General features: G+C 35.8%; 1 protein-coding gene across 1 annotated transcript in view; it reads left to right on the top strand.

Annotated features, from left to right (window-relative positions):
• Positions 1–12,943, top strand: part of LOC139168589 (scavenger receptor cysteine-rich domain-containing protein DMBT1-like) — a 100,948-nt gene that overhangs the window by 27,987 nt on the left and 60,018 nt on the right. The window contains exons 18-25 of the mRNA XM_070754212.1: positions 802–846; positions 2,401–2,545; positions 3,343–3,539; positions 4,617–4,658; positions 6,548–6,726; positions 7,236–7,624; positions 8,451–8,709; positions 10,823–10,917. Of these exons, the coding sequence (XP_070610313.1) occupies positions 802–846; positions 2,401–2,545; positions 3,343–3,539; positions 4,617–4,658; positions 6,548–6,726; positions 7,236–7,624; positions 8,451–8,709; positions 10,823–10,917 (1,351 nt within the window). The remainder of the gene's footprint in view (positions 1–801; positions 847–2,400; positions 2,546–3,342; positions 3,540–4,616; positions 4,659–6,547; positions 6,727–7,235; positions 7,625–8,450; positions 8,710–10,822; positions 10,918–12,943) is intronic.

Here is a 12,943-nt window from a genome sequence, read left to right as displayed (position 1 = left end):
ATACAAGAACATAACAGGAAAGAAAATGCAATGTGTTTACACATATTTTCCTTCCAATTGAATAGGTTTAATGTTACATATTTTTTCAAAAATGTTAAAGGAAAATGGAAAGGTTCCCCTCACACATATGTTCTTGTTGTTCCTGACTCTAGGGGGCAATGCTCATCTCCATTACAAAGCCGAAGAGCCAGCACTGTCTAAAGATATCTCTGTGGTCATGTGACTGGCTTGACTAAATGCCAAAAGTGCATGGAACACTGTCACCTAAGCTAAATACATCCAGTTTGACATCTCTAATGGGCATGTTCCTCAAACAGCATGTTTAAGCCACAAACTGTAATCCTTAGACTTATTATAAATGAACAAGAACGAAAAAGACAAAGTCCACCATACAAAACTATTTTTATCTTTCTAAAAATAAATAAAGTATTCAGATTAGAATAAAAATAAATAGGTTTTCAGATGAGAATGCAGTAGACGGAGTACGTGGCCAAATTCTGCTATTAATTAGGTTGACAGTTGGCCAAATGAATCAGTGTATCCAAAGAAACTCATGGGTAACTTAGGTTTGGAGGGAAGGTCTATGCACCTTCATTTGAAAGGTCTATGAGCATCACAGGTTTCTCTTCCCTTTATTAACCAACATTTTAATCAATGAACTGGTTGCAGGAGTTGGGAGAACTCTGATAAATTTTGGCAGACAAATAAGACTAATGGGTATAATGTTCTGTGTTTGTCCTCAATATTAGTCCCCTTGTATTTATATATTCTCTTGATTTACTAAGGTTTTTTTCTTAACAGATTCTACATCTGCTCCTCCGGTAACCCCTAGTAAGATCACCCCTAGTAAGTCATCTGAGATCCTTGTTTGTCAATTCAGAGAAATAGCTATTGACATTCTCTGTATTATTCATGTTGCACATATGTCTTGAAATAATAGATGATCCATTTCACTCAATTCTTTTTTTAAAAAAAAATACTTTATTAGATTATTAAAAAAACAGGGAAAAGGGGGATGGGAATATAAAAAAATTATTTTTTTCTCTCTCTCTTTCTTACTCTCTTCATTCCTTCCTCTCTTTTTTCTCTCTCTTTCTCTCTCTTCCTTTCTCTTTGTCTCTTTCTTTCTCTCTTCCTCCTTCCCTCCCTCTCTTGGTCTCTTTCTCTATCTCTTCCTTCCTTTTCCTTTTTCTCTCTCTCTCTCTTCCTTCCTCCCTTTCTTTTTCTCCCCCCTCTTTTTTCTCTTTCTCTCTCTCTTTCTCTCTCTCTTTCTCTCTTTTTCTCTCTCTTCCTTCCTCTCCCTTTTTCCTCTCTCTCTTCCTTCCTCTCTTTCTCTCCCCTGCTCTCTTTCTCTGTCTGTCTCTGTCTGTCTCTCTCTTGCTCTCTCTCTCTTGCTCTCTCTCTTGCTATCTCTCTATTTCTCTATCTATCTTGCTATCTCTGTTTCTCTCTTCTTTCCTCTCCTCTTTTCTCTCTCCCTTCCTCCCTTTCTCTCTTTCTCTCTCCCCCTCTCTCTTTTCCTCTCTCTTTCTCTCTCTCTTTCTCTCTCATACACCATGCCGGCAGCAGTGGCACCAGGCAGTAACCGTGGGGCAGCCGCAAGGCATTCGGCTGCGAACGGGAGCTCCAGCATGGAGGCACTGACAGCGGCGTCTGGATGTGTTGCTGGACACCATACATGCTGGTGATGTGCTGGATATGTATGGCATCCAGCAACATGTCCAGCTGCTGCCATCGGTGCCTCCACCCTGGAGCTCCCGCTTGCAGTCGACCGCCCCACTGACCCGTGGCTACTGCCCGGTGCTGCTGCTGCTGACGCCCTTCCGCTCCTAGTTCAACCGCTGCTTGGCAGTGGTACCTTCACTGCCCACCCTGCTGTCCCGCACCTGCCAGAGCTGCCTGGCCCCGCTGCCCCTACAGGCCCACCTCGGGCCCGAGCCCTTCCTGCCGCCTGAGAGCTACAAAGCTCACCTGCTGCCCCCAGGCCTCAAAGCTCACCTGTCACTGCTGCCAGGGAAGCTCCAGCCAGGCGGGGCCCTGCAGCTGCGGGAGAGGCCGCCTCCGAATCCAAAGGCCTGAATTTCAGCTCCTCCCTGGAAGGGTTGTGCCCGCATTTGCTCCAAACCTTTTGCAAACTTTGCCAGGCTTCGGGACTGGGGGTGGGGAGAACCAGCTTCAAAATCAGGATATTTTTGAACCGCCGTGGGACGCGGGGAAAATAATTCAAAAGCGGGACTGTCCCGCTGAAGGCAGGACATCTGGACACCTTATTAATACCAAATTCATATAAATGGACAAGCTAGTGGTTGATTTAGTTAACAGTATCATGGGAAATAGTTTTTAAAATCTACAAAATTTCATGTGCTTTACATGGACAATATTTGGCTTTGTGTTGTCTAGTAAATCCATGTGGAGGCCTGCTGACAAATGCTCGTGGATCCTTCTCTGGACCTTATTATCCTGGAAACCACACCAATGTAACCTGTGTCTGGAAAATTGAAGTGAGGCCCTCTGAACGCGTAAATTTAAAATTATTTGATGCAAAGTAAGTTGAAAGATTCTTTTGACTTTTCCCTTCTATATGCTTAATAAATGTATTTTTGGGTTTATAAACTGCTAATGTATTATTGGTGTACATCGGCAACAATAATTATTCCAGATTGAACAAGACTGAGTTAGCATTTGGGATGACTAAAACTAAGCAATCAATTCAATACTTAACTGAATTCAACATAGTTCAACTGAAATAATGTCTTTACAATGTTTAATATGCCCCATAAAAGAAACTCTAAGCACTCCTTTCGATTTAATGTGATTATTTCTTCCTTAAATGATTTAACACAATATAACCTTATAGCCATTTTTGGCTGCAGTTGTTAAGCGAATCTGGCAGTTAAGTGAAGCATTTGGTCATGTAGTGAATCCAACTTTGACTGACTTTGTTTATTGGAAGCTGTTTGGGAAGGTTACATATGTCAATCACATGACCTTGGGATAGTGCAACTGTCATAAATATATACCAGTTGCCAATTGCCCACACATCATGTGATGCTGAATTCGGCAACATTTTCAAATCCAAGAACAAGTCATAAATTCCTTTTTTCAGGGCCACTGTAACTTTGAATAGTGGCTAAATGAATGTTTGTAAATTGAGGACTACTTGGTTAAGGCATCAAACTAAAAACTGAGAGACCATGAGTTCTAATCCTGCCTTAAGCCACCTTCAGTCAATCATTGTCTCTCAATCACAGAAAGGAAGCAGTGAAAAGAACTCAATTCTGAAAATAGTTATGATGTCATAGTATGAGTTAAGGAGTGAAATCTTTATCTATTTCTGTGCAGCTTGAACTGTGAGAAAGAATATATTGAGATTCTTGATGGACCCCAATATAGCTCATATCCACTTGGAAGGATTTGTTCTACCGCCTATCTCAACTATACCTATTCATCAACTTCCAACATAATGACAATAGTGCTGCATAGAGATTCAGGTTATTCAGGAAATGGGTTCTTGGCTCGTTACTATTCTATTCCATCAGGTAAGGATATTTATGTAATTCATTTAACCTATATCCTGTTAAGAATGTAATTTAGGGATTCAATATTATTTTAAACTAACGTCTATTTAGCTTTATACTGAGTAGGGCCATTAGTTATATGAATATTTCATCAGCCTATCTTCATGAACAAAATAATCTTTATCACTTCTGAACTTTATGAAATTGAATAATATTTAAATAAATGAAACAATATAAGAACACAACAATATAACAATAAAATAATTACTTGGAAGAGGTATCAGATGCAATGGAGCAAAACACAATTCTTTGTCACTAATTTAATATTTAAACTAGAAGAATCAATAATATTTTAAAATGGAGCCAAATGAATGGCAGTGTAGCAGTTGTATTGAAAGTTTCCACAATTGAGGTGCTACCAAAGAACCACCTGGTTGTGTCTTATAATGTATTTAAAGTGTCTTTTTCAAAGTTCAAAAATAGATAAATGGGATTCAAGTCATTTAGAATTTCAAAAGTAAACCTGGAAATTTTAAAAGAAGTATTCAGTACAACCCTTTCAATACTGGTATAATCCAATTTGGTTATACTAGTTTGTTCAACAGCTATACTTATTATATTTCAGTAGAAGCCTCACCATATGTAATACAAGCATATATGTTGATAGGCATAGATCACTCAACCCTTGTTCTCCCCATGTTACCCATCATTGTTACAAGATTTCAGATTTGGTTCCAAAGCAGTCAATCACTGCTTGGCACTAAATGATTGATGCAGGGACCAGAGGGAGGTGGGGAAGAGAGTGGGGATACAGCCGCCTATCTTCCCCTGTGCCATGCAACATATGGGTTTCTGGGAAGTATAGTTGGAAGGTGCAGTGGTGCTGAAATGGTCACAACTTCCCCCAAATTTCATTTCTACAAGAGTCACATTTTATAATTAGCCCATTTTAGTTTCCTCCAATCAATAATTGTTGCTCTACACACTTTCCAATTTCACCCTATTTAAGGTTAGAAACAGATCCAAGAGTTTAAGTATGCAGATTGGATGGAAGTAATAATCACCATATTTAATGAAATCATTTTATTGTGTTCACAGACCTGACACCTACCCCAACAGCTTCTACTTCTAAATATACAAGTAAGATATTTTTTTTCTTGGATATTGTTTGGTTGATCAGCTGTAAAGAGTTAAACTGTCACTGGAGATCACAGGTAAAGTTATCTAGGAATAAACCTGAAAATGTTCTACAGGTATCATGATATGAAGGTAGGAGGATTCAAATCCACTACATGATATGAATTAGGCATGTTTATTTGCTTTGTAAAATATATGACAAAATAGATTTACCTACCCCTCTCAGTTCGGATCAAAGTAGCAGCAGGCATATTAGAACAAAGTTGTCTCTTGTTTTCTTATTCTCTTGTTCAAGACCCATTCATAAATTACTACCATCATATTTGGTGTGTTCTTGGAATGTCAACATCTAAAATTTCATAATCATTGGACTAGGTTAAACAGGGATGTCAAACTGGTGGACCATGGGCCAGATGTGTCACATGCAGGTCACATCCACCCCAGCTCTCCAAATGGCAAAAATGTCATGAAACATCATGTGATGGCAACATAATGTGGCAAGTTTGACACCCGTGGACTAGGAAGTAATTTCCTACTCTGCAAGGGATTGTATACCTAAGATTTAAAAATATTATGTTTTCACCATTTATATATCTAAATCAAGTAATCAAGATTGAGTCTAATAGTACTATTAGATAGCATAACAATCAGAAATATAATTTTGAATCAATTTCAGCATTAAACTAATCAAATGGTTCTATTCACAGACCAATGCTGCTATAATTGCTTAAAAATTAATATACAGTATACTTAATTCCAAATCAGCTTTTATTTTACTTGCTTCTTTCTTTCACCCTGCTTTAAACTTTCACCCCTCTTTAAACTAAATTCAGATTATAGGCTTACTCCTTTTTCCTACTTTAGATTCTATTTTTGAAACATAGAATGAGAAATTTAGAAATGCAGAAGCTTGAACACCTGTGTTAGCAGCCCTTGAAATCTTCATTTTTCCTTTAGAAAATCTTGCATTTGTTTCCTTTTCATGGTTCCTAGAGATTATGTCTCATAAAATGAATTTGACATGTGAGAAATACATTTCACATAAAGTATTTTAATATAGTATTGTCCCATGTGTTTGAGTGGCAAGGATTCAAGTTGACCACAGTATGTGCTCTGGGTTTTGATCCAGATTTATAGACTAAAATCCTAAACTAATAAAAAAGTAAAATATTCTCATTGTCATTGTGATGGTAGAAGAAGGTGTGTTGGTTATTGTAAATTGAACTATTAAACCAACAGTTCGATGAAGATATTCACCTTTGTTGTATTTTCAGATTCCCAATTTGCATTACAGATGCAAGAACTGTAACTTTTCTTTTTTTAGACTCTCAGTTGTAAAATATTGTATATTTGTAAGAATCTAAAGCTTTCTGGAATCATTTGTACATAACTAATTGTCTAATGCTGTCTTCTCCAAGCTTGTATGTTGGGAGAACAGACTGAAGAAGGCATGACATTTATACTTTGACACAATTATGAAAAGATAGTAAGGATGAAGTTGTGGTACGATAAATGTTTATTTCTTAATTTGGACTGACACTTAATATATAGTGACAATACAATATTCAGCTTAGTAATACACAAAAAAGTGAATTCAGACAGGACTCATCTAACATTATTTTGATTATATAGAACTTGAGCATTTATAAAATGAATTGTTTAGTGTCCAAAGAGAAATTGAATTTGACATTATCGGTAAAATCAAAAAAGTTTCACTGAAACAAATTTGTTGAGTTAAGACTTACGTATGCTTTTCCATTTTTTTAGTCCAAAGGTCCATGAGTGTACTTCTCAGAACACAACGATCAACTTCTCTTACTGACATTAAACAATAATAGTAATACTTAAATTTATTTGCATTTTGCTTAACATTTCTCTGTGTTATTATTTAGGACTTACCTGTTCTGATGGATTCATGCGTGCACAGATTAGCATACGCTATCTCAATTTAATTGGCTATAATCCATCACAAGTTTACCTGAACTCTTCAGATAGAGCATGTTCATCTCGAATTTCAGGCCGTTATGTTTACTTTATTATTCCATACTATGGCTGTAACACAGAAATAAGGGTGAGAATTAATTGTTATTAAAACTTATAACTATTTTCTCTCTCTTCTTGTCTTACCTATTATTATAAGAAAATGTACTTTGGCTTGGATTTTAAATTGACCTAATGTTACAATTATGTTTAACAACAATATGAAATGTAAGTTTAATGTTAATTTCAGAAATTGGGTTTCAGAAATTCTGCTTAACTGTGAACACATTAATTGGATCTAATATTACAATTTAAAAAAAATTAAAGGGAATTTTGGAAAGGAGAAAAAAAATCAATATCTTTGAAACTGACTCCCAATTTTATCATCTTAAAAAAAAATTCCAGATTTGTGGCTGCTGAAATGTTTTGTAATAGGGGTACATGGTTTTTGTTAACATAACTTTTGTTACTAGAATTCTAAAATAATAGTAGTGTTAAAAGTGGTGGTGTTTAATGAATATTTTTTATGTCAATACAGTTGATTAATTTTTCTTTTTTTCCCCTGTTGATTACTATTTCTTTCTTTCTGTGCTTTTTTAGGTGAAGAATGACACGATAACTTATTATAATGTAATCAAAACACTCAACTCCGATTATATTATTACAAGAAAGAAAAACTTTCAATTTCATGTTTTGTGTGAAATGAAGCAGAACACCATTGTAGAAACAATGTTTATAGCCCAAAATGCTATTGATCTTACTGAAAGGCGTGTTGGCCATTACAATGTGTCTCTGGAATTCTATTCATCATTATCCTTCACCCATAAAATTGTGGGCTCCCCCTACTACGTTTCACTCAACCAGAATTTGTATCTCCAAGCTACTCTGCACACTGCTGATCCAAATATCGTACTCTTCTTAGATACATGTATCGCATCTCCAGATAGTAATGATTTTAGAACCTTGACCTATGACTTAATCCGAAGTGGGTAAGTGTGTGTTAAATATGTAAGAACCATAATTCAAGTGCCACAAAAAAATTGTCATTGTGTCAGACACAGAGATTCTGCTTATGTCATGTTTCTTAAGACAGGGAACATCTGCAAACTATAATGACTCATTTTCAAACAAAACAATACCAGGTTATGTTAATATTTCACTTAAATTGTCAAATATTAAGTAATAGTAATATCAAATTAAAATTAAGTGTTAATATCAAGTAATTCAACCACATTTACAAAAACAAAGGCAAATAAAAGGATATTATGAACTGAATGGATTGGTCACAAAGTGTATACTATTGACCAAATTTTGTTTAGATTGTGGTCTATTTCTCATGCTTTGTACAAAAATATTTATTACTACAGAGCCATTGCCTTGTTCTTACTATACAGGAGTATAATACTCTGTACTAACAACATATTTAATAACATATTCTTATTAAAACCATTAGTTCTATCCAAATAATTTTACTATTTGACACTAGAAAACAGCTAACTTTTAAAATGTTCTTCATATATTTTGTAATTCTTATTTTATTAAACTCTGACACAGAAGATATATCAATTCTAATAGTCAAGCTATACTACTTTACCTTTCAAGTACATATCTTAAAGCACATTTAGGAGTCCTAAATTTGGGGTTTCTTTATTCATTTTGATATTCCAATATTATATGCTTTCCCCATTGTTCTCTAGTGCATCTCATAATAAATCTACTGCAGAAATTTAGGAATTACATACATCATTACACTGTAATAAAATATTTGAAGTAAGTTTCTAGGAATACCTGACACAATTTTCTTTTATTTTTCAGATGCCCACGAGACTCTACTTATAGAAGCCTGTCCTCACCAAGAAGCAATGTAGTTCGTTTCCAGTTCAACTCCTTTAAGTTCCTTAACAAGCACAATTCAGTTTACATACAATGTAAATTAGTAGTGTGTAGAGCAAGTGATCGTTCATCTAGATGCAACCAGGGATGCTTACTGAGAAAAAAGAGAGACGTGGATGAATCTCAGGAGAAGGTTAATGTTGTTGTGGGACCACTCAAACTTCTGAAGGATGAAAATGAAGTTCAAAAATAAGGATTTTCTCCCCCATTTGACTATGTTACCTGGTTAAAATGATAAAAGCTAGATAGATACCTAAAAAAATAATCATACCCATGTTACTCCATGGAGAAAATGTTTCGAATCCATAGCAAAAATACTATCTTTTATACAAGCAACTAAAAGCAAATGAAATATTAAAAGAACTTTTTAAGATCTTCAAAGCTCTTCATCAGGCAATATTAGGGGATGAGGGAAATTAAAATAGCATTTTGCATAGACAAGGTCTTTTCCTAAATGTCTGTGCAGTTTGCTGAGACAGTACATCATTATATAAGCAGGCTGTTTAATTTTGTTAAGCACTTTATACAAAAAAAGTCCCCTTGAAGTTTGTGTTCCTCATTATAACTGTTAGCCCTATGAAAATATTTGAGAATATATCAATAACATACTCATTAAAACTGTTAGTTCTATCCAAATAATTTTACTATTTGACACTAGAAAACAGCTAACTTTTAAAATGTTGTTCATATGTTTTGTCATTCTTATTTTATTAAAGTCTGACATAGAAGATATATGAATTCTAATAGCCAACCTACACTAGTTGTAGTTAATATTTAAATTGTATAAATATGTTATTGTAGCATTCCTTCATGCTCTGAAAAGCAAAATTACTTCTGAAAATAATTGTGGATTATTCTTCTTTCTCTCACACCAATGACACTTTATGAGGCATCTTCTGTCTGAGAAATTACATGATATATTAAAATTTTGTCAGACTTTAAATAAATTGAATAATTTGTTGAAGACTTAAAGGAGTCAATATAGGTCAATATGGGGACTTCTAAACTAATGAGAAAAGGCATAATTTTTAAAGAACCCCTTAAGATGGATGAGCTACAAAAATGAAAAGTTATAGGATTCCATGCTGTTTCTATGAATAGAAAAACTTTGTCACTAAATTAATTTCAAATTATCAGAAATTGTATTTTGCTTCCAATGCATTGCAATAAAACTGCTATCTTTGCAAACTATGAGTGAGTTTATTATTTTGGTAAAAGGACAACTACTACTATAGAAAAATCAAACCTAAGAATTACTATGTTTATTTTCATTTGAAGATTTCTTTCCCCACTTCTATTTTGTGAAAGAGTCCCAGAGAAATATACAATATATGTTAAATTTTACAAGAAATTAAAACAATTTAAAATAAAAATATTTTCATTATAAAAACTGTAAAAAAATGGAAGAATCCTAATTTTGGGAAACCTAAAAATATATACATCTTAAAATAATAAAATACTATTATGTGTACAAGAAGGATACAGTTCAAAAGAACTTCAGATTAAAAAGAAAAAAATCAAAAGCACAATTTGACCACAAGCCTTAGAGGAAAGAATACATTTTGATATGGACACAAGCAACTATTATACTAAATGCCAACTGTAACACAATGGGCAAGAAATTTTATAGACTTGTTATCAAGAATGACTCTTCTCAGGTGGCAGCTTGAAATTTCTAACAAATTAATTTTCTCAAAAAGATCTAAATGTCTGATTAGATCCATTCTTCAGGTCCTAACATCCATGCAGATTTGTAAATTGTTACAGTCACACCAAACACAGCTCAGCAGCAAATTGGAAATTGGTACAAATCAGAACAAATTGGTACAAATCAGAACAAATACTGTAATGGTTGGGTTATGTACATTTTTGGCCAAGAGTTGGCAAAATGCTATAATCCAATATAGATTTAGATACTGTGGTTCTGGCAATCTGCGCCTAAAAATATAGTGGAAAACAAGCATTGTTTCTCATGGAATATGTTTTAATGAAGGTAATGGCTCAATTTTCCCTTCAACATTTTATAAATGCTCTTTGGCATAGTTTCCAAACTTTTCTACCTGGAAACCCTTCGGATTATTCTGGAATTCACCAATCGATACAAATGTAAAGAATCACTTCCTATTATAAGAAAAATTATGTAAGGGAGGTGGGATGAGGGAAATGGCTGTCAATCCAACCCTTACCAGAAAATAATTTGACTATGAGAACAGGAAGCTAAAAAGTCTTCCTATTCATATTCTTTACACAATGCTTATTATGAAGTTGCTCTGCTTTATGTGCTACTAAAATAGACTGAGATTGGTGAGACAGTAAAATTGGCCATGCTTGTAATGGAAATCACGAGGTCCTCAGATGGAAGTATGAAAAAGGCCATATGTGAATGTTTGTGAGTTTTAAAGAACCTCAGATTCTCTATTTAGGAACAGAGCTGTCTTCTGCCTCACGTATCCCAGCAGCCGGTCAGATCCCACAGAGTCAGCCTTCTCCAGGTCCCGTCAGCTAAGCAATGTTGGCTTGCATGGTCTGGGGAAGAGCCTTCTCTGTGGCAGCCCCAGCCCTCTGGAATCAATTCCCCCCAGAGATTTGCACTACCACCATTCTCCTGGCCTTTGCTGGCAGGCCTGGGGCCATTGAGCTCTGGCATCTCGCTCCAGCTGATGATATGAATGTAGGATTGTGTTTAGGATGAATGTGAATGTCTGGTTTTAATAACTCTAGGGTTTTAGTTTTTATGTTTGGGTTTGGCTTTCCCTTTCGCTGTATCTTGTATTTTATTCCTGTTTTGTAAGCCGCCCCCGAGTCTATGGAGAAGGGCAGCATAGAAATCCAAACAAATAAATAATAAAATCACGGGTAGGTCACATACAGTGGCAATTAGGCAATGGACTAAACAGTCTATCAATAAGTCTCCATGCTGCTGTTTTAACCTAATTTAACATGTGCATACTCAGTACCCTTAATAAAGCTGGAGAGTCTACGGATAAGACTAGTAAACTATTCTTCTCAGTTCCTCCAGCCTGGGCTGATACTGCATCAAATAGGCAGAGCTAACAAGCTCACCCATTCAATTCAAATCTCATTAAATATGCCAAGATGGCTCTCACACTTACTAATTAAGCAGCACTGGATACCGATCGATCTTCAAACGCAATTCAAGGTCTTGGTTATTACCTATAAAGCCCTAGATGGCTTAGGACCAGATTATTTACAGGACCATCTTCTGCCTCACGTGTCCCAGCAACCGATTAGGTCGTACAAAGTCGGCCTTCTCTGGGTCCTGTCAGCCAAGCAAAGCCATCCATCGAGACCACGTAGAAGAGCCTTCTCTGCTGCGGTCCTGGTTCTCTGGAACCAACTCCCCCCAGAGATTTGTACCATCCCCACTCTCGTCACCTTCTGAAAGGCATTAAAATGCACATGCCAGTAGGCCTGAGGCCGTGAGCCATAGTTTCCGCTCTGGCCAGTAGTATAAATGAGGAATGACTGAATGTTATTTATACTGGGTTTTATTTTTTACTTGTTTTTATTCTACGCATTGTAGTATTTTAATCTTTGTTGCTATTTTATTGCTGTAAGCTGCCCAGAGTCCGGTAGGAGAAGCATGGCCTATACCAGTGTTTCCCAACCTTGGCAACTTGAAGATATTTGGACTTCAATTCGCTGGCTGGGGAATTCTGGGAGTTGAAGTCCAAATATCTTCAAGTTGCCAAGGTTGGGAAACACTGGCATATACAGTCAATAAACAAACAAACAAACAAACTTACCCAACAGTCAGTAACAGAATGACAACCTGATTTGATGATATAGACTGTGACCTGGGGGATAGCTCTGTTTTTTAAATTTTATTTCCACACTCCTGTACAACTTTTGATGCTATCAGTCCCCTTTTTCGTTTAGATAAAATTATGTTATTCAGTTAGAAGAATGTTATTTTCCAAAGCTGATTACAACAATGTACCACAAAATTTACACAGAGAAGGAGGGGGGGAGGGGGAGGGGGAGAGAGATGGTCATATGAAAGGGTGGGGACAAATAAATATTCTCTCAGATTTTCAGTTATTAGTACTACTTCCCTTGTAAAGAGAACATTTCACCATAACTTCAGTCTTTCAGAATTTCCAAACCTATTTGAAATTGTCAAGCTCTTACTTTATTTAGTTCAATCAAGCTCTTTCCTGTAGTATTTCTTGTGTAGGTCTAAGGTCACATTTTTGGGCAAACCCTAATATGTTCCTAACCACATATGGATGCTTTGTCACCTTATGCTGTTAACATGAGTTAGCATGAGTTTTGAACCCTAGGCTTTGCAACCATGGACCTCTGAGTAGGCCTCAAGGCCTGGGAAAAATTCTGGCCTGGGGAAATTCTAGCTTGTAGCAAAATGTATTAGGAGTGCATTTGCTGACACCTCA

The sequence above is a fragment of the Erythrolamprus reginae genome, chromosome 5 (genome assembly GCF_031021105.1).
Source record: "Erythrolamprus reginae isolate rEryReg1 chromosome 5, rEryReg1.hap1, whole genome shotgun sequence".
Classification (NCBI taxonomy): Eukaryota; Metazoa; Chordata; class Lepidosauria; order Squamata; family Dipsadidae; genus Erythrolamprus; species Erythrolamprus reginae.
This window is presented reverse-complemented; position numbering and strand designations above follow the sequence as displayed.